The 26,412-nt window shown below is 38.7% G+C and overlaps 2 protein-coding genes across 4 annotated transcripts in view; one reads left to right on the top strand and one right to left on the bottom strand.

The window, feature by feature from the left end:
• EFCAB10 (EF-hand calcium binding domain 10) overlaps window positions 1-2,452 on the top strand; it is a 19,207-nt gene extending 16,755 nt beyond the window's left edge. For 2 of the 3 annotated variants that reach the window (XM_082661485.1, XM_082661483.1), the window contains exon 4: window positions 954-1,142. In XM_082661485.1, the coding sequence (XP_082517611.1) occupies window positions 954-990 (37 nt within the window). In that variant the 3' untranslated portion in view covers window positions 991-1,142. Of the gene's footprint in view, window positions 1-953; window positions 1,143-2,319 lie in introns of those variants that run through there. The other variant, XM_082661484.1, reaches the window with a different exon arrangement.
• On the bottom strand, window positions 1,142-26,412 carry RINT1 (RAD50 interactor 1). The gene is made up of 15 exons (XM_082661482.1): window positions 26,246-26,412; window positions 25,751-25,796; window positions 19,460-19,644; window positions 17,386-17,627; window positions 14,679-14,852; window positions 14,431-14,580; window positions 13,690-13,846; window positions 11,827-11,937; window positions 11,503-11,728; window positions 10,831-10,968; window positions 9,128-9,327; window positions 3,608-3,822; window positions 2,479-2,659; window positions 2,287-2,405; window positions 1,142-1,339 (listed from the first exon to the last, which is right to left on the bottom strand). The coding sequence occupies exons 1-15, from the start codon at window positions 26,285-26,287 to the stop codon at window positions 1,147-1,149; spliced, it is 2,379 nt and encodes a 792-aa protein (XP_082517608.1). The 5' UTR covers window positions 26,288-26,412; the 3' UTR covers window positions 1,142-1,146.

The following is a 26,412-nucleotide window of genomic DNA, read 5'->3' as shown; positions in this document are numbered from 1 at the left end:
TGGCTGTATCAATTTACCTTCCCACCAACAGCGCAAGAGGGTTCCCTTTTCTTCACACCCTCTCCAGCATTTATTGTTTGTAGATTTTTTGATGATGGCCATTCTGACCAGTGTGAGGTGATACCTCATTGTAGTTTTTTTTTTTTTTTTTTAATTTTTTTTTGTGGTATGCGGGCCTCTCACTGTTGTGGGCTCTCCCGTTGCGGAGCACAGGCTCCAGACGCACAGGCTCAGCGGCCATGGCTAACGGACCCAGCCACTCCATGGCATGTGGGATCTTCCCGGACTGGGGCATGAACCTGTGTCCCCTGCATCGGCAGGTGGACTCTCAACCACTGCGCCACCAGGGAAGCCCCTCATTGTAGTTTTGATTTGCATTTCTCTAATGATTAGTGATGCTGAGCGTCCTTTCATGTGTTTGTTGGCAATCTGTATGTCTTCTTTGGAGAAATGTCTATTTAGGTCTTCTGCCCATTTTTGGATTGGGTTGTTTGCTTTTTTTGATATTGAGCTGCATGAGCTGCTTGTATACTTTGAAGATTAATCCTTTGTCAGTTGCTTCGTTTGCAAGTATTTTCTCCCATTCTGAGGGTTGTCTTTTTGCCTTGTTTATGGTTTCCTTTGCTGTGTAAAAGCTTTTAAGTTTCATTAGGTCCCATTTGTTTATTTTTGTTTTTATTTCCCTTTCTCTAGGAGGTGGGTCAAAAAGGATCTTGCTGTGATTTATGTCATAGAGTTAAACATACATTTTAAAGTGATTTTTAAAAGTTTATTTGTTATGTTAGATCATCTACAACAGTCTCCCTGAATTGGCAAAGAAAATTAAAAGTTGATTATAATTTATTATCTCTGCTCTTGTATTTTATTCAACAGACATATTCATCACTTATATTTGTAAATGGAGTTACTCTGAGTTTTCATGGCTTCTGAGCTTTTTGTTTTTGTTTTCTTAGGAACAAGAAGACTCAGGAAATATGGTCAGCATTTTAATAACACTGTGAGTCCAAGATAATAAATGATTCTACATAGTTTTTAGTTGTTCAGTTTCATTAATTCAGAACTTCATCATATAACTTGAAATCCAACTGGCTCTGGCTTTTTCTTTATTTAAAAAAAACAAAAAACCCCAAAAGGAAAAAAGACACTTTATTTTCCAGTGTTAGGCCAGTTTGTCCTCAAATTAAGTAGAATCTCAACATCTTGTTGAGCCAGTTTATAAATTCCGACTTCATTTAATGCCGCTGTGGCAGGAGGTTGCCCTGAAGTTGACTGCAGGACATCTCTCAGAAGTAGGGCACAACCAGTGTTCAAATTCAAAACAATACAGGCTTCTTTTACACTGTTTAAAAAAAAAAAAAAAGCTGCAGGTAAATGAGATCTCCGTTATCTATATCATCCCATATTACCCTGTAACAATTTCATTTTGAAAAACTAAACAACTACCCTGCACTGCTAGATCATATCATTTATAGTTTATAAAAACTATTTATAGATTAGCTATTTGGCTCTTTTAATGTGTTTTGACTGTATATGTACAGAGTTTATATTTCATTAGATTACTATAAGGTAATAGGATCATTGATTTCAGTATGTATCCATTATTTCCCAAAATGTGATACTTGATAGTAACAGTCTATTAAATGTAGCTAAGACTTTAGGTACATTAGGATACAGGAAAAGAGAAAATTAAGGGACAAAATAAAAGCAGAAAGGTAGAATACTAAAAAAAAGCAGAAATAGATACCTTACTGAAATGAGCAAAAAAACTTTCATTTTATCTGTTTAAAAGGAATACTTTATAATCTCAAAAACCTAAATAATTTAAATTTTACATCAACAATTTCTAAAAATACTTGTAAGAATTCTCTTACATCCATTTATAATTATACTTAGAACCAAAATTAATATCAAATGTTTAAGAAAACAAATTTTCTTCAGGCCTGGCCTGTTATTCAGTACTAAATATATTTCAAATTTCTTCTATTTATTGAATATGGCAGAACTGCATTTGCTTTCATTTTCTATTTATTTCCCAGTAATAAGCACATAGGAGCATTACACCAAATATTAGAAAACAAAGCCCAACATATCATTTGTATCCAGTTCTGGTCAAGTTTTTGGGGTCATGGGTCACATCTTGTATTACTGGTACATAATGAATACTTTAAACTGTTAACTGATGCAATATATATTTAACATCACTGGAACCCTAAAGCTGTTAAAAAATGAATCAACTTCCTCTAACAATTTGATACATCAAAATTAATTGTTAAATATTGCACTTACTGTTTAAAATAATTTTCTGGCCTCTTGCAATAGTGGGAAAACAAAGGGAAAAGATTCCGAGTCATATCGAAGTGCAGCTGAGCTGCTCCTCCTTCATTGAAGTGATTGGCAAGAATTATCTGAAAAAAAGGACAATTCATATAGCAGTTGCCTCTATCATCAGAGCCCAACATACAGTCTACTCTTACTTACTTCTTGGTAGATGTATATGTCCAGCTTCTCTACAAGCATTTGCCAGAAGATTTTAAATAAGGAGAAGCAGAGCTGCTGCTCCAATTGCAGTAAACGGTCTCGTAAAGTAAGCAGTAAGGGGCAAGCCGAACTGGACAGGGACATCACTGCCTGCTCTGACTGCGATGGCAAGGACAACCACCTGGAAAAAAACAGAAACAGCACTGCCTGAAGCACATTAATTTTTATTATGAAATTTTTCATCTCTCTGTATTTTTAAAGATTTAACAAATCATTTTAAATGTGGGGAAGTGCACCGTCCTGGGGCATTTTGGGTAAGAAAAAATGTGCAGCCCAACATTAAAAGCTCTTTCAGAAAATAAATTGTACTTACGTTTGTTTGCTTATTTATTTAATTTTATTTTTTGGCCACGCCACACAGCTTGTGGGATCTTAGTTCCCTGACCAGGGACTGAACCCAGGCCCTGGCAGTGAAAGTACTTAGTCCTAACCACTGGACCGCCAGGGAATTCCCTATACCTATGTTTATATTGTAGTTCTCAATGAAATACTCTTTACTTAATGAGGATGATAAGTTTTTTAAATCACCAGTTTTAATATGACTTACTGATATAAGAGTTAAAATGTAAAATGCATTTACATTTAAGACATCAGCTAATTTTACACTCTAATTTTCAGCAAAACAACAGGGACTAATAACACTTCCAAACTGATGACAAGTCCTCTGTGTGACAGGACTGCTAGGACAGACATTGCCTGCACTCAAGAAGCTCACCGTCTGGGAGGTAACAGATGTCACAGGAATCATGAGAGTGGACTAAACTATAGCACAGGCATGCACAGGTACTACAGCAGCACCTTGCTTTGTCAATGGGTGACAGGCTAGGCATTCGGCCCCATGCCAGACACCAGCTCGCTGGACTTACAGACACATCTGAAGGTTAAGTTATGATCAGTTTATTCTGATTAAGAATGTCTGAATATATTTTAGAAACAGTTAAAAGTCTGGAGTGCAAAAGGCCAAGCTCTGTGCTATCTAGACACTTTGGAAATCTGACTGCATGTCACCTTTTAACTTCTATCAGACTGGAGTTGAGAGTTGACTTATAAGAAAGTACAGAGGACTTACCTTTCTTTTTTATACAATTTTGCAGCATCTTTAACTTCTCTAAAAACATGGTCTACTTGCCGGGTCAGCATGTCATGCTTTAAACGCTCTAACAGGTTAATCATGTCATCAAAGACAGAGCTCTCCATAGAGGCCAGTTGCCCCAGCTGCAATTTACTGAGAGTGTTATTCTCTGCAAAGACTTCCAATGCTGCCTGTTGAAGTTGTAGAAAGAACTGAAAGCAAAAATATGTTAACATGTTTAAGATACCTTTTTTTTTAACAGCTTGAGATGTAACTCATATACCGTACAATTCACCCATTTAAAGTATACAGTTTGGGGACTTCCCTGGTGGAGCAGTGGATGAGAATCCACCTGCCAACACAGGGGACACAGGTTCGAGCCCTGGTCAAGGAAGATCCCACAGTACCGCGCAACAATGAAGCCCGTGCGCCACAACTACTGAGCCTGAGCTCTAGAGCCCATGAGCCACAACTACTGAGCCCACGTGCCACAACTACTGAAGCTGGCGTGCCTAGAGCTCATGCTCTGCAACAACAGAAGCAACCTCAATGAGAAACCCCCACTCGCCACAACTAGAGAGAGCCCATGTGCAGCAGTGAAGACCCAACACAGCCATAAAGAAATTTAAAAAAATAAAGTATACAGTTCAGTGGCTTTTAGTACATTCAGAGTTGTGCATCTGTCACCACAATTTTAGAACGTTTTCATTACCCCACAAAGAAATCTCACACTCTCTGCCATCATCCCCCAACCCCCTCCTAGTGGTTCCCCACCCCACCCCCACCTTGTTCCTGGGCAACCACGAATCTCCTTTCTGTCTCTAGACCTGCCTGTTCTGGACACTTCATATAAATGGATTCATACAACCTATGGTTCTTTGTGACTAGCTTCTTTCACTTAGTATAATGTTTTCAAGGTTCAACGATGTTGTAATATATATCAGTATTTCATTTCTTTTTATAGCCAAATGATATTCCATTATATTTACCCATTCATTAGTTGACGGACATTTGGGTTGTTTACACTTTTATGAATAATACTGCTATGAACATTTGTGTACAGTTTCGGCACAAACATACGTTTTCATTTCTCTTGGATATATACCTAGGAGTAGAATTGCAGGATCCTATAGTAAATCTGTGTTTAACCTTTTGAGGAACTGCCAGACTATTTCCACAGCAACTGTACCATTTTACATTCCCATCAGCGGTGAGTGAGGGTTCAGATTTCTCTACGTCATGCTAATAACTGTTACTGCGTCTTTTTTATTACAGCCATCCTAGTTTGTATGAAGTGGCATCCCATTGTGGTTTTGATTTGCATTCCCCTAACGGCTACCTTCTTTAAGTGCTCATGTTTTTCTAGATACAGATTGAGAGCTGTAGTAAACCTAGAAGATATATGAGTTAAGAGAATTAAAATGTCATTTTTGTACAGTATTATTTTAGGTAGAATTAGTATTATTCTTTCTGCCCTACAGGAAAACAACGCTGTGGGTAATTAGCAAAACGTTAAAAACAACCTGAATGTCTATTAAGAGGAGACTGGGCATGGCTACTAGGGATTGTTCAGGGATGACATGTGAGAGGCCATCTTGGCATTTCTGCTGAAGCTGGCAGGGAAGTGGCAGTGTCCTTTTGAGCCTGCTCATGGACCATGGAAGCCTGGAGCCACCCATGGTCATACTTACCAGAGCCGGCCTACGAGTGAAGCCAGGAATGAACAACTTTAGAGCAGCCCTGCCTAATCCTTTCAGTTACACAAATTCCTCACCTCCTCACGCCACCGCACTCCCCTACTTAGGCCAGCGTGAATCTGGGTTTCTGTCACCTATGACTGAAACATTCCTAATTCTGAATGGCTGGGTTATGTCAGGCTTAGCACAGTCTGGCAATGGACAGACAGCTGTTAGTGGAGAATCTAAATGAATGGAAGGTGAACTCTACTTTTTTCTGTGTAATACAAGAGCTTACATGATTTTTATTTAGAGCATTCACAGGCTGAAGGACTGTGAATGTGATTAAATGATTTTTTAATTAATTAATTATTTTTGTCTGTGTTGGGTCTTCGTTGCTGTGTGCTGGCTTTCTCTACTTGCGGTGAGCAGGGGCTACTCTTCATTGCGTGCGCGGGCTTCTCATAGTCGTGGCTTCTCTCGTTGTGGAGCATGGGCTCTAGGCGCACAGGCTTCAGTATTTGTGGCACGTGGGCTCAGTAGTTGTGGCACGTGGGCTCAGTAGTTGTGGCTTGCGGGTTCTAGAGCTCAGGCTCAGTATTTGTGGCATACAGGCTTAGTAGCTCCACGGCATGTGGGGTCTTCCCAGACCAGGGATCGAACCCGTGTCCCCTGCATTGGCAGGCGGATTTTTAACCACTGCGCCACCAGGGAAGCCGTAAATGATTTTTGATGTTAAACAGAATTTGTACCATAGTAACATACCAAACACAAAATTCATTCATGACTTGAAGAGTCAACTCTAAAATTTGGTTATTTCTCTCTTGACAGAAGGACCCAGTTAATTCAGTATCAGATTATAAATTTTCTAAGGCTAGGGATGATGGCCAATTCATCTTTGTTAACAGACTATGGCACTGAGTAAAGTAGTTAATGATGTTCCACAAATATTTCATTGAAGCTAAACATGTGGTCCTGAATGAGTCTCTTATTAAAATCACTGGCATAAGCAGCAAGAATGACAATTTGTTTCACGAAAAAGCTTAGCAGAAAATGGAGCGCTGTGGTGGGGTGAGTGAATAAAAGCACTTACTAAAATTAGGAACATGACACATAAAAGTACATAATGAATGAATGTATTCTGATTAGGTGACTTTATAAAGATAGATGCATTCATCATTACACTCCACTTATATTCATTTTATGAAATGATTATTTTCCTTGCTCAGCAGAATGATATGCACATGTATTTCAGTTAACATTTTTGTAGTAATTACAAAGTCCCAACCAAAGAGTCCAGATTAGAGTAAACTATGATTGTGTTTATTAGATATTTATCTTGTTTGTATCTGTTATTAGTATATTTATTTTTGTTTCCTATTTTTTTGGCTTATTACCCTGATAAAGACTTTTTCATTTTGTTTTTTCTTTCACAGTAAAGGAAAATATCTTCTATATAATGTGCTAGCAGTATATAATTTTTTATCATAAATTCATAATTTAAAATACATTCTTGTCATGTTTTCTAGACTTTCTAACTCAGGCATTGAATATTTTAAATGCCTGTGTGTGGCTATATTTCATTTCTGCTTTTATTTTTTGTTTTATTACATTAAGATTTGACAATGTATAGAAATTTTGATTTACCTTCGTTCATATTTGTGACTCAGCTGGACACACTCAAAAATTGTGTTTCCCTTAGTATACTGTGGACTTACCACCAATCTCCAGTTAATCAGTCTTTCTAATTATTTAAGTCTGTAATTATTCAGTTCCCACTTTATCACATTTTAAAAGGGATGTTTTTAAGTCTTTAGTTAAAATTATAGTTGTTTTATTTTCCTACTTTCATTTAATGACACAATTATACACATAATACTTATATTTATAATGTGTCTTCATATTCTTTATACTCAGTATAGTTTTTTCACCATTAAATGTATATTTTACTGTTTTATGGTCATCTTAATCCTGTTTTAATGCTTTCTGCCATGAAATGTACTTCATGGGCCTTGCTGGATTTTTGTATCCACACATATGATCTTAGAACAGTGATTCCTAACCTGAGAACACCCTGTCCAAGAAGGAGGTCTTGGGGCTTCCCTGGTGGCGCAGTGGTTGAGAGTCCGCTTGCCGATGCAGGGGACACGGGTTCGTGCCCCAGTCCGGGAAGATCCCACATGCCACAGAGCGGCTAGGCCCGTGAGCCATGGCCGCTGAGGCTGCGCGTCTGGAGCCTGTGCTCCGCAATGGGAGAGGCCACAACAGTGAGAGGCCCGCGTACCGCAAAAAAAAAAAAAAAAAGGAGGTCTTGGAGGCCCTCTGCAATCATTTTAATATCTAAAACAGCTAAAGGAATTAATCTATTTATGTTAAGGCTATAAAGACTAATTAAGTTTCTTCACTTTTAGTTGGAAGTACATATTAGAAAATCTGGTTACCAAAAGCCCTGATCACCAATATATTCCTTGGATTAATAAAAAGAGTAAAACTAAAGTACTAGTTAATTATATTTAGGCAGATCAAATCTGCCAACACATGGACTCTGCATGGAGAAAGGAAGGATAAGTAAAATCCTTGGAGGTAGAAGGCCTTTCACAGTACTTGTTACTAAATCCAGGGTTTGATTTTTAGATTTATTTAAAATATACCTTCCAGGGTAAGAAATTAGTTAATTTTTTTGGATGTGATAACTGTATTTTTTTAAAAATATTTATTTATTTATTTATTTTGGCTACATCAGGTCTTAGTTGGGGCATGCGGGATCTTTCATTGCAGCACGCGGGCTCCTCTCTAGTTGTGGCGTGCAGGTTTTTTCTCTCTGGTTGTGGTGTGCGGGCTCCAGGGCATGTGGGCTCTGTAGTTGCGGCATGCGGGCTCTCTCATTGAGGCATGCAAGCTCAATAGTTGTGGCACGCGGGCTTTGTTGCCCCGCGGCATGCGGGATCTTAGTTCCCCAACCAAGGATTGAACCCGCGTCCCCTGCACTGGAAGGCGGATTCTTTACCACTGGACAACCAGGGAAGTCCCCTGGTGGTGTGTTTTTAAAAAAGGTGTTCTTATCTTTTAGAGATACATATGAAAATATTTACCACGAAATGTATCTGAGATCTACTTCAAAATAATCACACATGGGGGTAGAGCAAAGGTTTAAATGAAACACAGTTGGTATAAGAAGCTGGGTGAGGACTTCCCTGGTAGTCCAGTCCACACTTCCAATGCAGGATGGGTGTGGGTTCAATCCCTGGTTGGGGAACTAAGATCCCATATGCCATGTGGCACAGCCAAATTTAAAAAAAAAAAAAAAGCTGGGTGATAGGCACATGGGAGTTCGTTTTACCATTCTATTCACTCTTGAATATGTTTGAAAATAAACAAAGTATTAAATAATTTTTTAATGTATGAAATAGGTTAAAAAATGTTTCTGTTTTTATGATTTCATAATTTATGTTTCGAAGGCACTAAAAAGGTATCAAATGTTATTCTTTTATTTTCCTTAAAGTCTTGAACTTTATCGATTTTGACACCATTACACAATCTTAGCTTTTCGCGAGATGGCAATTACTATTCATGACATTCACCAAGTTCAGAGTCTAAAAAAGGAAAATGGTTCACTTTATAAACAACAATTTCACGAAAAGATGGCTTCTCCAGTGATTAAAATATCAGGATTATTTAACCGTTTGAGACTTGAATGAGAAAAATATGTACTTTAATCACACCTCCTAAGTTTGGCCCAACTGTGATTCTGCCTAACTTGCTTGCTACAGATTCAACAGATTTCAAAAGGCAAAACTGTTGAAGTTACTAATATATTACTTAATATAAAAGATTAACTTACAACATTGTCAGCCCAGTCTGCTAGTACTGTTGAGATATAGTTCACGGCATTAAGAATTGCACAATATCGAAAGCCAAGGGAAGCTCTAGTCTCTTCTTTCATCACCTGAGTTAATCGTATCCTAAAATCATCTACTAAGTCCTTCTGTAACTCCAGGAACTGCAGCTTTCTGGAAGCTGTGGGAAGATTTTTATATCTGTCTGTGGAGAAAGTTAACAAGACATATGAAGGTTTATGGTACCATCCATGACATAGTTATAGGTTTTTCCTACTGACTGGCTTTGGTGCCTTTGTCAAAAATCGATTGACCATTCAAGTATGGATGCATTTCTAAACTCTCTAAGTACGTGGGTTCCCAAGTATTGGTATTTGTCAAAACTCATTGATCTGTACACTAAAGATCTATGCATTTCACTGTATATGAGTTATGCTTCTAACACATTGTAAATTAACTATACTGCAATTTAAAAAGTTATATCTCAATATTTTAAAAAGGCATATGAGAAAGTTATATACCAAAACTATTCTATTTCTTCAACAAATAAATGACATTTTTTAAAAAAGGAAGGAGGAACTAGGGTAGGTTAAAAGAGATACATAGTTAAGGATTTATAGGTGAAATGCTAAGATGTCTGAAATGTTCTCTAAAATACTTCAGGGGAAAAAATCTGGATTTTGGGGGGAGAAAAACACATAATAGAAAAGTGATAGTTTTAAACCTTAGTAACAGATACCTGAGGGTTCGATATGCTACTTTTATATATATTAGAAAATTTCCATAATAAAATTTTTTTTAATCAGTTTTGCTAAATTTTTTTGTATTTTAGTGTTTTTCATATCTTTCTTACAGTTAGAATATAGAATTTACTGACTGGCCTGGAATGACACCTCTTCAGGTTACTAGACAGGCCCAAGCAATGGACAAGACACTGGAGGATAATGGCAGTGAGGGCTCAGTGGCACCTGGAGAACCAGCAGGCCTGCAGTGCCCTGGGGCAACGTGGATGGCTGCAGACAAACCAGGGCTAGAGGCGGCTGGGCCACCCTCCAGCCAGAACATTCTTGCACCATAAGAAGAGGTCCTATTACTATTCCAATCCCTAAAGTTACTTTATTATTTTACTGTTCTACAATCTTTGATATATTGAGGTGAAGAAAATAATATATAAAATTTAGGTCAATCACCATTTACTGAAGACACTCAAAAAGTTGAAAGGCAAGAGATTTCAGGTAATAAAATTAAATTCTTATTTGTTTTTATGTAACGATTCAGGAATTTTCCCCTCATGGAAACTAATGTTTAAGATCTTATTTAGATTACTAAAAATCTAAAAGCTGGAATGCTGTGCTAGAGTTCTGCCAAAATAGAAACTGAATTTGAAGGTATTACAATAACCACTATATATTTTGTCAAACTACTTGAAAAGTACCATGTGAAGAATCAGTACTTTCATTTACTTTTTAAAATTTTATGTATTGAAGTATAGTTGATTTACAACGTTGTATTTAATTTCTGTTATACAGCAAAGTGACTCAGTTATACATATATACATTCTTTTTCATATTCTTTTCCATTATGGTTTATCACATAATGGAATCCATCCCCCCACCCCCCCACCCCCACCCCTTGGCAACCACAAGTCTGTTAAGAGTCAGTACTTTTAAAAAAAAAACAAAGTTGTATCTTAAAAGACTATACTTACCAGTTATAACCAAGAGTAGTGTCATAAACGTCTCTGCACAGTCTGGAACTTTCATCTCATCCACATCAGTGATATCCTTATATTGGGATATCCAGGCAGCTTCTGACGAGAGCATTGAGTCCATTTTTTGAAGAGCAACTGATAAGCAGGAAAAAGGATTATGTCAAACAACTAGTTACAGATTGTTACATTACAAATTCCTGATCTTTCAACTCATAATCTCTTAGGAATGGTAACTTTTCATGAAAAAATAAATCTATAACCTCCTACTAGTTGTACTATATTTAACGTGCTCTATTCTAGGGTTAAATAAGATATTTTACTTCTCCCTGCCGTACCTACCCCAAATCTTCAAAATAGTTACACTCACTAGACAAGCCACATCCAATATGATTCCAGCAAGAACAGAAATACTATACGTAAAATCTATAAAACAGTTAACTATATACTGTACTGGCTTGAATATTCTACCCTAGAAACCTGTAGAGTGCAATTCTGGGAAAAACTGAAGCTTGATGGGAAGAAAAGAAAATAAGATGATCTCTGAAGGCAAGTTGGTAAACCCTAACCAAGAAAAATATAGATGGCTCTAGTTTCTACCCAGAACTGGAGAAAACTTATATACGCAAAAAGAGGCATCTCTCCCCACCCCACAGCCACGTGAGCACTTACATTTTCTCTCCACAGTCAACCATCTCTGAAAACAGGTCTCTTCTGACAGAATATGCATACAATTAGCAAAAGTGCTGGGATAGCCATGAACGCTGTGTAGTTCTCTTTCAAACAAAAGCACCTCATCCACCAAATGACAGAAGAGACTGTCATCATAGAGCAGACAAGGAATATCAGCAGCTAACTTTTCAAGAACCAGCATCATAAGGCCCCGAGAAAATTCAAGCTACAAAAATATACATAAGCATAAGGTAATGAAAATGACAAGTTATTCATGGACACCTACAACTCTAAAACGGAAATGCTTTGGACAAAGTCTCTTACCCTTGCATTTACCGAAGAGCCTACTTTGTCTAATATTGGCTGAATCTTCTCATCCAGAAACTGAGTGTGGTTCCCAATCCACATAAGTACCTGAGCCAAGTACCATTCGGGCTGAGGAAGGAGGTAAACAGTTTGAATTCTTAAGTCATTCCAACTGGAAAGTACAGTTAAATGTCTCTATTTAATTGTAGACACACAGTACTTACAAAAATTAGTTGAAAATTCCTATATGTAAGAGCACAATTTCTACTCTGAACTTTAAATTCATGCAAGGCTTAATAATCAAATGTTTCCCAATGTACTCCCAATAAATTTCAATAATGTGGCTTATGTCAGTAAACTCATAAATTTACAATGCCATAAATATTTAAAACCTAGTACTTTAGAAATATGTAAAGTATAAATATTATATATTTTTTTGAAATAACATTCCAAAATAATTTTTAAACATGACCATCTTCTGTTTTGTTCTTTTTTTCAAAACCTAAATTAGGAAAAAAAATTTGGCTGGTCTGCATTACAAGAAATACAAATGCTTTAAAACAGGTATAATTATAGAAGAGTAATATAAGTATGCAGCTTTTTAAACTGTCCCTAGAGATGATTCTATAAACCTTCCAAGTTTTGCTGGACAGGAATTCTAGAACATTTACTGAAAGGTAAAACCCTGCTGTGTGCTAGATGCTGGGAATACAGAAATGAAAAAGGGGCAGTAGCTACTCTCGGGGGCTGCATAGTTCAGGCTTGATGTCATAGTACTAGGACCACTGGAACCACACTTCAGGAAGCAACAATATAACTCACAATTTTCTTACTTCAAACGATCACTGCCTCTCTACAGTTTAGGTTTATTGTTTTGTCTCACTTACACTTACTAATAGGTTCTACTTTTCTTTCCACCAACACCCCATCCAAAAAAGGAGGAGACCCATGAAGTACAAAAGAACAAGCTGAATTTAAGAACCAGAAATCCATTGTCACTCTACTCCCTTCCTATACAGATGTAACTGCCTATCCCTTGATTCCTTTAATATTCTATAAAGCCTATAAACTCATTTATAGATGACACATACAATGCCTGGTGTAATCTGGCATTTAATAACATTTACTTCAAAACACCGAGAAATTAAGAATATATATTTTAAAAATAAAACATGACCCTATTACAAAAAAAAAAAACACTTACCGAATCCCTCTGCTACTTGCACTGCATTAGATGTAGCAAGACTCAAGAACAGTATCCACCCCCTAGCAACTCCCAAGGTTATAATTCTCAACAAATTCAATCAAATTTCATTGAAAACAGTTGTCAGTGATTGTTTTTCTGATCAAATTAAAGAAAAAAATCTCAACAGTATGCCCAGTACACATGGGTATAGTCCCTCAACTAAAATGTTGGTGATAATTTCCTCAAAGCCATTCCTGTCACTTATCCCCATACTTTGTCTTACACAGCTACAAATCATTTTAGCATCAGCACTTCTACTCAAAAACTAATGCTCTACTATCTTTTGATTCTCACTTTTCTTTCTGATATATTTATAAACCTGAAGGAGCAATCTGCACAGTGGAACACATGTAGAGCCAGTTGTAAAAAGTGCCACAGCAAATGCTACAGCACACCCCAGGGGAAACTTCAGAAACTGGTCAGATGATGTGCTAGTGAGTGAGCTGATTCCTACAACAAATCAACACAAGTCCCAAAATATATCTATAAAGGGTAGTGGCAAAACAGGAATTTAGCTCTTCAGAGAAAAACAGAAATGTGAATAGAATCAGATTTTAACTCAAAGCAGCAGAAGTACAGAAAGCCTTAACATTTGCTATTAATAAAAACCAAGGGCAAGAATTGGCAAAGCACACCTTGCTTATAACATTAGTTTGTCGGTTCCCTCTGAAGTGATACCTGAACCTCTTTTGAAGGGGAATCAGCATAATCTGGATGGGCAGGATGACAGCAGGGGATGCAGGAAGAGAGTATTTTTCTGGAAGTTGTTTTGTCTCAGTAAGTAATTCATCTCTGACATAGTCAAGTCAAGGAAAAAGAAAAGCATATGTATATGTGTGTATATATACACACACACGTATATGTATGTATACACACACACGTATATGTATACACACATTTTTCCAAGAGACACATATGATACTAAGTAAAATTAATTATAATACAGATAATATGTAGTCTAACTATATTACATGACTTCAGTAAAAAGTACATGAAAAATGTTATTAGAATTAATCTGTCTTTCCTAAAATAAAGAATAATAAGTAGTAAGGAAACATATTCAAGTAATCGTGCTATTAAATTAGTACTAAGTTACTAAGGTTTCTTCCCAATTGCCCATTTTTTTGATTGTCCCATGAGACCTATATGTGATGCAAACTTTTACAGTCATGCATTTCAGAACTCCTCACAGCCCTCCCACCCACATGCAATTTATGTGGAAGGAGAACAGTCCGTGGGAATACAGAGATCAAGTCCAAACCCACTACTCCCTGGCCACTTTCAGAAAGCTTTACTCTCTGGTCACTTTACTCTCTGGCCACAAATCCACTCTAGAAAAAAGAAATTTTAGTGAGTTTTAACTCCAACAAAGATACGAGGTTTGTAGTTTCAGGAGCTGAGAAAATAGTGTCTCCAAGTTACTGTATATCTCAGGGGCACTGGCTGGTCGACTTATGCCAACAGTTTGAGACTGAGGGGGTGCGATGAATGGCCAATGAAGCTGTGCTAAAATTTCCTCAAAGTCACTGTAACAGAAAAGTGACACAAATATTACAGTAAAATACCGTGAGCACCAAATATCCATCTGAAAGCAATTACCATGAAATATGGATAAATTTCTTGCCTTGTAAGCTTGTCCTTGAGAATTTTATGCCAGAATTTAACAGTGGCTCTCATGAAACCAAGAAGATGAGTACAGGATGATTCCTGAAGCTTGATGTCAAGTTCTGCCATAGAGACCAGAGTAGAAACTGCCTCTGGGACATTATTGGTCATCAGATACTGCTGAATGTTATCACTGCAAAACAAGGCAAAACAAACTGTAAAGACAGTTTGTCCACAATAATTCCAAATGTGGAAAAACTGCTGTTTCCTCCTGCTTTATATAAAGCTACATCCAAGAAAGAAGGAAGCGCCACCTTGTAGTGGCTTTTTTACCTGATACGCAAGTCTCTGGGAGCCTGGAGTCCTCAAATTCAGCATCCTTCTAAGAACAGTGGCCTGTGTTCAGGATACCTCCCTCCACCTTTCCCTTCCCACCCCTCCCAAGGTAAAAGAATTTTCCTTTGTCACATTCCCTCAGGCACCACTCATTTCTAATAAATCTGTCTTTGACAGAAGTCTGTCATATCTTAATCCAAAGGGGAGAATGTGGGTGGCATCTGGTAAGGTCAAATATGGTAGACTTCAATTTTTACCTACTTTGCCCAGCTAAACTGGATTATAGGAAACTTAGGGAGGTGGCACCTCAGAGTCTAGTCCTTTCAAGTTACTGTTAGCCAAGTTGCAGACAAAATTTAAGGTAAGCTCTACAGCAAGGGTAGCAAACTCAAATGCCTCGCAAGGCCTGATGGGCACAGTAAATGAAAAAAGCAAAGTGGGCGGGGACTAGGACAAGCTAAAAAGCACATACCCCATCCTAAGGCTCCAGCCAAGTGCTGCCACACTGGAGTGTAGGTCCAATGTAGCCAAATCTTAAAATTTTTCAAGAGAATCCAGAAATCAAGATTTCCATGTAAAATCAAACCAATTAATCAAATTCTTTAAAAGAAGCCAAATACAACCTATCTTCAGGATTCATTCAGCCCATGACTATCATTTTGCATATTGGCTAAATAAAACAAAACATTTAAAACTGAAATGTTTCTTTTGATGAAAATAACATTCCATATCTTAAGCCAGAATAGGAACAAAATTTAACCTTTTCAATAATTAATCTCAGTTCAGGGATCGGAAGTGCTCTCCCTCTAGGCAGCCTGTGTACATCCTACCCAGGCCTGGCCACTTCGCTAGGTGAGAGTAAGCTGGGACTCTCATCCCCCGCTGAGTGCCACGCTTCGGTTACGCTGCTGGGTGGGCACAGCACCCTCCTTAAGCACAGGAATGTGTACTGCCACCCTGCCCATCTCCACTATGCACTAGTACTTTCCCTTCTCCCTCCAACACGAGCGGCCTTTGTTTTCCACCATCACTGCTTCAGGCCTCAACAATCATACTAATCTCATGTGTGTATTATTCTATTTCTGACAGCCCTTTTGGCCTTCCCCTACGCTCATTCTCTCATTTTTCGTTCTTCTCCTTTCCTAGTCATTCTTACTAAGTTTTTTAACAGATTTTGTCTTGTTTTTTAAATTTTTCACTTATTTATTTACTTATTGGCTGTGTTGGGTCTTCATTGCTGCACGCAGGCTTCTCCCCAGTTGTGGTGAGCGGGGGCTACTCTTCGTTGCAGTGCGAGGGCTTCTCATTGTGGTGGCTTCTCTTGTTGTGGAGCACGGGCTGTAGGTGCACGGGCTTCAGTAGTTGTGGCACGCGGCCTCAGGAGTTGTGGCTCATGGGCTCTAGAGCGCAGGCTCAGTAGTTGTGGCGCAGGGACTTAGTTGCTCTGCAGCATGTGGGATCTTCCCAGACTAGGGCACGAACCCTGTCCCCTGCATTGGCAGGTGGCTTCTTAACCACTGCGCCACCAGGGAAGTCCCCAGATTTTGTCTTTTATAGTTATTTTCAGAATTTAAATCATGAAACCAAAAAATCTACCAATGTAGGCAGAAAGGTTAATATAGCTTGTTTGAAAGGCAATACCAGACACTCACAATCAACTACCAGTGATATGTATTTAATTCAAAAAGAGTTACAATAGACCCTTGAGGAACATGGGTTTGAAGTGCACGAGTCTACTTATACACTGATTTTTTTCCGTAGTAAATAGTACAGTAGTACACAATCCCTGGTTGGTTGAATCCGTGAATGTGGAGGTAAGGACAGGGAGGAATCGTGGATACAGAGGGCTGACTATGAGTTGGATGCAGATTTGACAGCTGAGGAGAGCTGATGCTCCTAACCTCTGCGTTGTTCAGGGGTCCACTGTATTTCTTTATTTTTCCCTATTCAAAAGCAGCAGGACTCTGTTTTTCATCTAATAATCAATACTGTGTAGCTCTTCTTAGGTGATACCCACTGAAAAAAATTCAAATTATAGAGAAAGCAATCCATTTCATTAAGTGACCGTCTCTAAAAGGTAAAAGAGGAATATTACCACACTGATGAGTTGGCATTATAATCATTTTTATCATGTGTTCACAATATAACTATAGGACTTAAAACTTTTTACTTGGATTACTTCCTTTCAAACGCAAATTAAGCTCCCTTAAAAGTTTATGTTCATTCATAATAAAGGAAAAGAATCATTATCATAATGCTATTTTCGTAACTGGTAAAATCACATTATTATAATCTTTAATTAACTCAATTATTTAATGGCATGCACGTACTCTCTAAGACATAGCCTCAAAGGAAAATAATAATTATGAGAACAAAGAGGCCTATTTTACCTGAGTTCTTCAATTTGTGAAATCCATTTAAGATAAGCAAGATGCCGTTCAATCTCTTCTATTTGGTTAATCATGGCTCCGAGATCTTCTATCCAGGGCTGTGCAGTCAGCAGATGGCTGTTAATGGAACTGAAGAGACGGCTTTCTTGCTCCAGAAAGTGATTAAGGAATTGCTTTGATTCTTCTGCATTTTTTAAGGCACTCTGAATTCTTTTAGGGATTTCTGATGAAACTGTAAGTACCTGCCCATACCAAAAACAAACAAAAAATTAAAAACAGCAGCAATCAGATAAGATTCTCATTTTTTTCTCTTTTTTATTAGTTACCTTCAAAATGCATGTTTGTTCTAATAGAAATGAAAATTGTCATTTAAAAGCTTCAAAAGAAATGTTGGGTTTCTGCATCCTGTACTAACCAAACCTCAACATGAAATGCTCTACGTGGAGGTGTGTAGGGAGGGCCCCCAGTAAACATCTTTGGATCTACCATCATGAAGCTCAGCACTTTCAGAGGGTCCAGCCAAAGAACATTTACCTGCTTTATCTACTAATAATTTTCTTTCAGAAACAAATGAGGCTCTGATACTAAAAGTCTGGGTAACTATTTGCAAAAGTTCCCCAGGTGATTCTGATTTAAGCCCAGATTGAGAAGGAACTATTGACTTGGTAAGATGATACCCAGGTAATGCCTTTAGATATGATATTTATTAAATAAATTTTTCTTACAGCAGATGGAAAAACATATACAAATATCAGGCATCAGTACAATATGATAAGAATATTATAAAGGAATTTCAATTTAATCAACACTGATTAGACACTCTATACCAGGCACTGTGCTAGGGTCTGACAGATAAATTAGACACAGCATCTGCCCTTAAGCTCAGCTGGTATGGAAGAGAGATGTAGGCAAACCTTCAACAGTGGGATTAGTGCAATAAAAGAGATGCCAGGGGTAATGGTGTACGAAGGCAGTGCTTCCCAGACTTGAACATGCATAGGAATCACCCAGAGATCTGGTTATAGTGCAGATTCAGACTTAATAGGCCTGAAGTAGGGACTGAGATTCTGCATTTCTTACAAGTTCCCACACTTTGAGTAGAAGGTTTTGGGGTACAAGGCAATTGTGCTTGCATGGCTCATGCACAGACCTTTGCAGGTTGGGTGGAAATTTTTAGGGAAGTTTGCGCCACCAGGGAAGTCCCCCACTGGATTTTTTAAAACATTATTTCAGGTAATATGTTTATTATAAAAAGAAAAAAACTGGAAAATACAAAAAGATATAAAGAAATCACTTGTGGGACTTCCCTGGGGGCACAGCGGTTAAGAATCCGCCTGCCAATGCAGGGGACACGGGTTTGAGCCCTGGTCCAGGAAGATCCCACATGCCGCGGAGCAACTAAGCCCATGTGCCACAACTACTGAGCCTGAGCTCTAGAGCCCGCGAGCCACAACTACTGAGCCTGTGTGCCACAACTACTGAAACCCGGCACCTAGAGCCCATGCTCCGCAACAAGAGAAGCCACCGCAATGAGAAGCCTGAGCACCGCAACGAAGAGTAGCCCCGGCTCACTGCAACTAGAGAAAGCCCGCTCACAGCAATGAAGACCCAACACAGGCTAAATAAATAAATAAATAAATAAATTTATTAAAGAAGAAAAAAAGAAAATAAATCACTTATTAACCAACCACCCAGAAATAACCATTATTATAATGTTATACTTATTTTAATGTTTTCTCCCTATGTGTGCATATATAAAAAAATTGGAATGATAGTGTTGTAACATTTTGGTATCCCATGAATTTACTTTTAAAAGCACATTAAAAGTCATTGTATGAAAATGTCAGACATAAATGTCAGACATAAATCATTATCAGTAGGAACTTTCTCTTTTACATAATTTGTAAAACACCTAGCACATTGTAGGTCCTTAAAACCTATTAAGCAGTTTTAAATGATTAGACTGTTTGTCACAATCTATATTTTCAAAAATGCCTATATATTAATGGTTATATTTACATTATATTATAATGAGTATAGTACTGATATTGTTTCAATGAGTTTTAATACTTGCCTGTTCTTCTAACTGCATTTTACTTTCTGTCATCTGTTCTATGAGTTTATCAAGTTTCTTTAAAGATTTAAGGTCATTTCCGACTTCCTTTTCTATAAATACCGCCACATAGGAAGGGAGATCACCGTTATCTGTACTTTCACAGACTGGTTGGTTTCCAACGACAGCTGCAATATTTATGTCACCTAAAATGAAAGAATAACAATTACTCAACACCACCAAGTACTATGGAGTTAAAGGAAATGCAAAAGATATACAAGGCAACATATCTACTTTCAAAAGTTAAAGAAAACACTACCTATATATGGCATTTTTGTATATATACTACTTGTGTGTATATGTATATATATACACACATACACAAAAATACCCTAATGAATATAGTGTGTGTAAATGAATATATGTATATATACATACACACTATATTTTATATATTTATATAAAGCAGTCAGCCCTCCACATCCATGAATTCAACCGACTGCAGATAAAAAAAAAGTTTTTTAAATCCAAAAAGTTCCGAAAAGCAAAATGAATTTGCCATGCTCCAGTAACTACTTACATAGCATTTGCATTGTATGCAAAACTATTATTAATAGCATTAGGCATTAAGTAACCTAGAGATGATTTAAAGCACACAGAGGATATGTGTAGGTTACGGGCAAATACTATGCCATTTTATATAAAGGACTTGAGCATCCAGGGATCTTGATATTTGCAGAAGTCCTGGAACCAATGCCCCATGGATACCAATGGATGAGTGTATATATTTATATATATATATGGGTATATATATGCATATAAATACATATATGCACGCGCACACACACACACACAAATACCCAAATGAATAGCTATAAAGCAATGTATCGATCAAGTACTACTATAAAATGCTTAAGAGCTTAGGAAATTCTGAGTGAAAGAAAAATTACTAAACTCTGTCCTAGTACCCACAGGTTGCAATAGATGTTGGCATGACAGTGCAGTTACAAACAGAACTAAACTTTTCTAGACAACTGTGTATCTTAAGAATCTTTTATTACTGAGGGGAAAAAGGTCAAATCTGATTCTGCTGATGCAGCTTTTATTAAATTATTAATATATTTTCAAAATTTGCGAGGAATCAGATGGTATAGTCTAGAATAACACCAAAGGAGGACTCTGGTTTTAAAATGTTTTAAAAAAAAAGAAACAAAAAAGGTATTGAAAGATCTCAAGTATATGAAAAAAATCTGAAAGGGAGAGCAATGAGTAAAAACTCCTCCTGATATAAGAGTAAAAGAGTTTTAAAAGCTTCAGAAGCGATTGTACAAAGATGTCCATTTCAGGGACTTCCCTGGTGGCACAGTGGTTAAGAGTTCACCTGACAATGCAGGGGACACGGGTTCGAGCCCTGGTCCAGGAAGATCCCACATGCTGTAGAGCAACTAAGCCCATGAGCCACAACTTCTGAGCCCACACGCCTAGAGCCCGTGCTCCACAACAAGAGAAGCCACCGCAATGAGAAGCCCGCCCACCGCAACGAAGAGTAACCCCCGCCCGCCACAACAAGAGAAAGGCCGTGCACAGCAACAAAGACCCAACACAGCCAAAAAAAATTTTTTTAATAATAAAAATAAATTAATTATAAAAAAAAGATGTCCATTTCAGAAACGGAAAAAAAAAAAAGAAATTTGAGAGAAAACACATTACCAGGAAAACTCAAAATGACTAATGCAACCACTAAATTGTACAATCTAAAGTGAGATTCTTCCCATGGCAAATAAACTAGAATTGGCCAGTTCATATTGGACTTATTAAATATGACAAAAACAGGTGATTTGGAACCCTCTTAAGAAAAGTGGTAGCAGAGGCAACATGTACTATAGCAGAACACACAATACCCAGTGAAAACAGGAACGCTATGTAGCTTTGCTCTCATCCCACCAAGTATGTGAAATTTCCCAGAGTCCACTCCTTATTCTATGCTTGAAAGTCGATCATTTCCTGTAGTTCACAAGTCAGTTTTTCACTCTGCAGGAGTCTATACCTTCTTCCACTATCCAGAATATTTAAGACATAATTAAGCAATTTAAGTTACCTTGAATTCTTTGTGGAATGAGGGAAGATTCAAATATATAAATTTAAAAATTCTGATTTTTATTTAAACAAAACACTTAAAACAAATTTCTAGTAAACAATCCACTTCAAAGGCAATTAAATTATTTTCCATGGTCCTACATTTGTGGACCAACAGCACTGCTCCTCTCTTCCAGAGTATCTCTACCTATACTTTTGCTGATGATCTGTGCCAGCATGGCTTTCTGAATGTGCCCTGAACCCAAGAAACCTGAAGGCTCAAAGCAGTTTCTTGACAAAGACCCACAGCCGGCTGCCATGTCCTTCGCCTACTCCCACCCCCATGTGCTAAGATGAACTGCTTCCTTTTGAAGTGTGTTTCCATGTGTAAGCTACTCCTTTTGGTTACTTATGGTTTCCTTCTTCCTGAAAAGTTTAGGAAACCTGAAGTTTGGGTCAAACTTTATAATGGTAACTCCATGTCACTGTGCAGCCACTAAGTTCCCTGATATTAAACACGCTCAAGGGACTTCCCTGGTGGTGCAGTGGTTAAGACTCTGTGCTGCCAATGCAGGGGCCCCGGGTTTGATCCCTAGCCAGGGAACTAGATCCCACATGCACACCACAACTGAGAGTTCACATGCCACAACTAAGGAGTCCACATGCCATAGCTAAGGAGCCAGTGAGCCGCAGCTAAGGTGCCCACCTGCCGCAACTAAGACCTGGCGCAACCAAAATTTTTAAAAAAATTTTTTTAAATAAAAAAATAAACCACGCTCAACTCTAGTAAGTCCACAACTTGAATGATTCCACATACAGGGTTTAATCTCCCTAGAGATGAGTTGTACCTAGAAATTTAAAAAACAAACAAAAAACAAGATACTGTAAAAATTCAGAGTAATAGCCATTGAACTCCAAATGAAAATAAATACTATAAAATAAGGGCCCTGAGAAAAGGAGAGTAGAGTTCATAGAAACCAAACATTAGAATAAACCTGAACATACAGTGCATTTCTCTACTTCAGGTTTGCCTGTAGGATTTGGTTGTCTCTAAACAAACCATTAATGGTTTGTTAAAAGTTTGACTGTACTAGTATATATTTCGTTACAAGGACTACAACAATTTCTAAAAAACAAAACAAACAAAAAACAAACAAGATGTGTACATGAGAGATAAAGCTGGGGCAACAATACAGAACCTCCTGAGAGCTCTGCTAGTTGGACTTCACCACTGTTCTTCCTTGGAGCTGCCCTTGTAGAAGTGGCTCTTTACCAAAAATAAAGCGTTTTTCTTTTTTTTTTTTTTAATTGAAGTATAGTTGCTATACAATATTATATGTTACAGGTGTACAGTATAGTGATTCACAATTTTTAAAGGTTATGCTCCATTTGTAATTATAAAACATTGGCTATATTCCCCACATCGTACAATATATCCTCATAGCTTTTTTTTAAAAATTTTTATTGGAGCATAGTTGATTTACAATGTTGTATTAGTTTCAGGTGTACAGCAAAGTGAATCAGTTATACATAAACATATATCCACTCTTTTTTAGATTCTTTCCCATATAGGTCATTACAGAGTACTGAGAGAGTTCCCTGTGCTATACAGTAGGTCCTTATTAGTTATCTATTTTATATATAGTACGGTGTATATGTCAATCCCAATCTCCCAACGTATCCCTTCCTCCCCCCCCCCCGTAACCATAAGTTAGTTTTCTACATCTGTGAGTCTATTTCTGTTTTGTAAATAAGTTCGTTTGTACCATTTCTTTATGTTCCATACATAAGCCATATCACATGATATTTGTCTTTCTCTGACTTACTTCACTCAGTGCTTATTTTATACATAATAGTTTGTAATTCTAAATCCCCTACCCCTATATTGCCCCTCCCGCTTCCCTCTCCCCACTGGTAACCACTAGTTTGTTCTCTATATCTGTGAGTCTGCTTCTGAAAAATAAAGTTTTAAGGAAACAGCAATGAAAGGCAAGAGGTTATAATCAGCCTCATTAAAAAACAACAGTCACTTCTGACAAAATGAAGATAAGAATATCTAGATAAAGATATGCCTAAATGCAAAATGTAACTACAAGAGATTAACATAATATATACCAGTATTTAGTACTGTGTATGTTCCCCTCCCCCAGGCCTTAAAAAAACCAAATTTTCCTTTGTTCTCTTCAATTTATAAGAATTAAAAGCTGCTTCACATGCAATGAGAACGAGTAGCTCACTGGTAGGTAGAAGTGAAACTAGTAAGAGTCTATGCCTCAACTTCCCTACTATAAATTCTAACATTTGCCCAGCCTACACTCAAAGGTTATAAATGGGACTAAAATCCATGTTTCCTGAATTTCAAAACAATATTCTTATTTTCTTCTCCTTCAGATACGATCAGAATTGGCTGGTCTGCATCAAACTTTATTACTACAGGACTCCATCTACTATTAAGTACAGGAGTCACAATGTTGACTTTTTTTTTTTTTTTTTTTTTTTTTGCGGTACGCAGGCCTCTCACTGTTGTGGACTTCACTGGCGGTCCAGTGGTTAAGACACCATGCTTCCACTGCAGGCACTGGTTTGATCCCTGGACGGGGAACTTAGATCCCGCATGTCTCGGGGTGTGGCCAAAAGAAAAACAAACAAACAAAAAAACCCCGCGAACTACAGGTCAAATGGCCCAGGCTCTTCCACCGATAAATTTTTTTTTTTTTTTTTTGCGGTACGCGGGCCTTTCACTGTTGTGGCCTCTCCTGTTGCGGAGCACAGGCTCCGGACGCGCAGGCTCAGCGGCCATGGCTCACGGGCCCAGCCGCTCCGCGGCATGTGGGATCTTCCCGGACTGGGCCACGAACCCGTGTCCCCTGCATCGGCAGTTGGACTCTCAACCACTGTGCCACCGGGGAAGCCCACAATGTCGACTTTTTTAATTTATCTTATATAAAACATGTGAGTTGTGTGGTATATCTGCATACACAGAGGCAGGGCTATGTGCAGAGGGAATGTTTTGTGAAGATAAGCTTGCTGTAGCTTAGGGAGTAAATTCTATCTTCACCTTTTACAAAAAATTATACTCTTTTGATTTAACCATTTAAATGCAGCATAGTACATTCTTAGTCAAATGACATTCTTCAAAATGACACAATGGTGATTTGGGGGTGGTGGTTAATGTCTCTCCTTTCCTCTATTTTTTGTAAAGAGCACTTCCAATTGCAAAGAAATTGACCAAGCCAACAAAGGAGGGTCTACGGCTCCGTGGCATCAACTTCCCAGGCATCTGAATGGGGCAAAGGTGGAAATGGGAAAGGTTAAACTGAATGATGTGAGGTACTCTCAAATCCTTTAAGGAAAAGGAGCTAACTTGTGGCAGCTGTGACTGTCAAGTGCTATGAAGTACTCAGAGCTTTCTTTCTGAGGCAGATTGCAGCAACAGGCAATGTTAAGGGCAAGTCTAACTCCTAAAGCCAATATGGTAACACAAGCACCCTTTCTGTTACTACTACTCATTCCCAGACTATTTGCCGTGATGAGAAGAACCAAAAACCCTCTGACGGAACAGCTGTGCCATGCTTCCCGCTTCCTCTCCCAGTAAATTTCACTTCAAAAGGCCCTCAAGATTCCTTGATTTCCAAAATCTTGCCACATTTAGCTTATAGAAGTAAAATACCAAATGTCCACCCCCTGGTGTATGCTCCTGTCCTAGGAAGGAAATGGAGATAGTGACCTTTTCCCTATCCAGTTCAAGATCCAGGAACCAAGTTATCTGTTGTGCTCTTCCCAGATCAACGATTACCTGCAAATTCACTGAAGGTAAATACAACTGAACAATGATCATTTGACTCCTTTGAATGCAACTAAGGTGGTGGTCATCTCTCCTAGATCATTAGCCCCTCGAAATTCCTGATGCTTAATAAGTTGATGCTTCACTGAAGTAACAGGCAGGCCCCAATTACTCTGAATCCAGTATGAAGGGCAGCACTGGAGTGAAACCACAGAAGTCCCTGCACTAGGTAGGGCACAGGAAGTGCTCTTCTCCAAATCATCCCATATTTTACCATCCGGAAAGGCAAAAATATGTGTATGATGATAATCAGTATTTAATACAGAAAGAGAAAAAGAGATGCTTCATCTAAAAGATAACAGGCTAAGACCCTTCTCGATGCAGACCCTTGAGGGCAGAGTTTTGGAGAGATGGCTGGGTAGAAAGTGCTAAGGTGTTTGGAGTCCGCTTACTTTTCTCCTTGATGTTCTTCCTTTGGTCACCGTTTTCAGAGCAGCACTAGAAGGAGATCAGGTGTGACAAACACATTAAGACTGAAGTGATAGGTGGAACTCGCACAGGGTTCCCAGAGGGCATCCACTGGAAGACAACAAGGTCCCAGCCCCCTCCCTCTGGGGCCTTCCTGAGAGGTCAGGATCTGGAGGTTCTAAAACGGGCCACCTCCCTGGGGCCACCACTGCCACCTCTCCAGGCCCGGCCTCCAGGGCCACCTCCCCAGAATGACCTGTGTCATCTCACCGGGATCACCAGAGCCACCGCACTGGGACCACCTCCCCCGGGAAGTCTTTGCCACCTCACCAGAGTTGCAAGAGTCATCTCCCCCGGGCCACCGCAACCGCGTCCCCAGGCCGCCAAGGCCACTTCATCGAGGCACCCTCCCCTGGGAGATCTGTGCCACCTCACTGGGCCACCAGTGTCCCCGCCCCGGGCCATAAGGGCCGCCTCACCCGGGTTGCCGGCGCCTTGCCGAAATCGCCGGCCAGGAGCATCCTGCCTCCGCGCGAGTCCTCGGCTCCTTGCGCAGCCAGCGTGGCCAATGGACTCCGGCTCCGGCCAGTGATCAGACACCAGTAGGGCTTCGAAACCGTAGCTCCCAGAGCCACAGCAACTTCCT

Source organism: Grampus griseus (assembly GCF_964374135.1).
Source record: "Grampus griseus genome assembly, chromosome: 9".
NCBI classification, from domain to species: domain Eukaryota; kingdom Metazoa; phylum Chordata; class Mammalia; order Artiodactyla; family Delphinidae; genus Grampus; species Grampus griseus.
The sequence above is the reverse complement of the archived record's forward strand: the minus strand, read 5'-3'. Positions and strand labels throughout refer to the sequence as shown.

What these genes read in the sequence shown, in the direction of transcription:
- RINT1 (XM_082661482.1), bottom strand. Translation starts at nt 26,287, where the DNA reads ATGCTCCTGGCCGGCGATTTCGGCAAGGCGCCGGCAACCCGG. An exon ending in GAAGAACATCAAGGAGAAAA is followed by an intron (nt 19,645 to 25,750) that starts GTAAGCGGACTC and finishes CTTTCATTTTAG; the next exon opens with GTGACATAAATATTGCAGCT. An exon ending in AAATTGTATAAAAAAGAAAG is followed by an intron (nt 2,660 to 3,607) that starts GTAAGTCCTCTG and finishes GTTTTTTTCCAG; the next exon opens with GTGGTTGTCCTTGCCATCGC.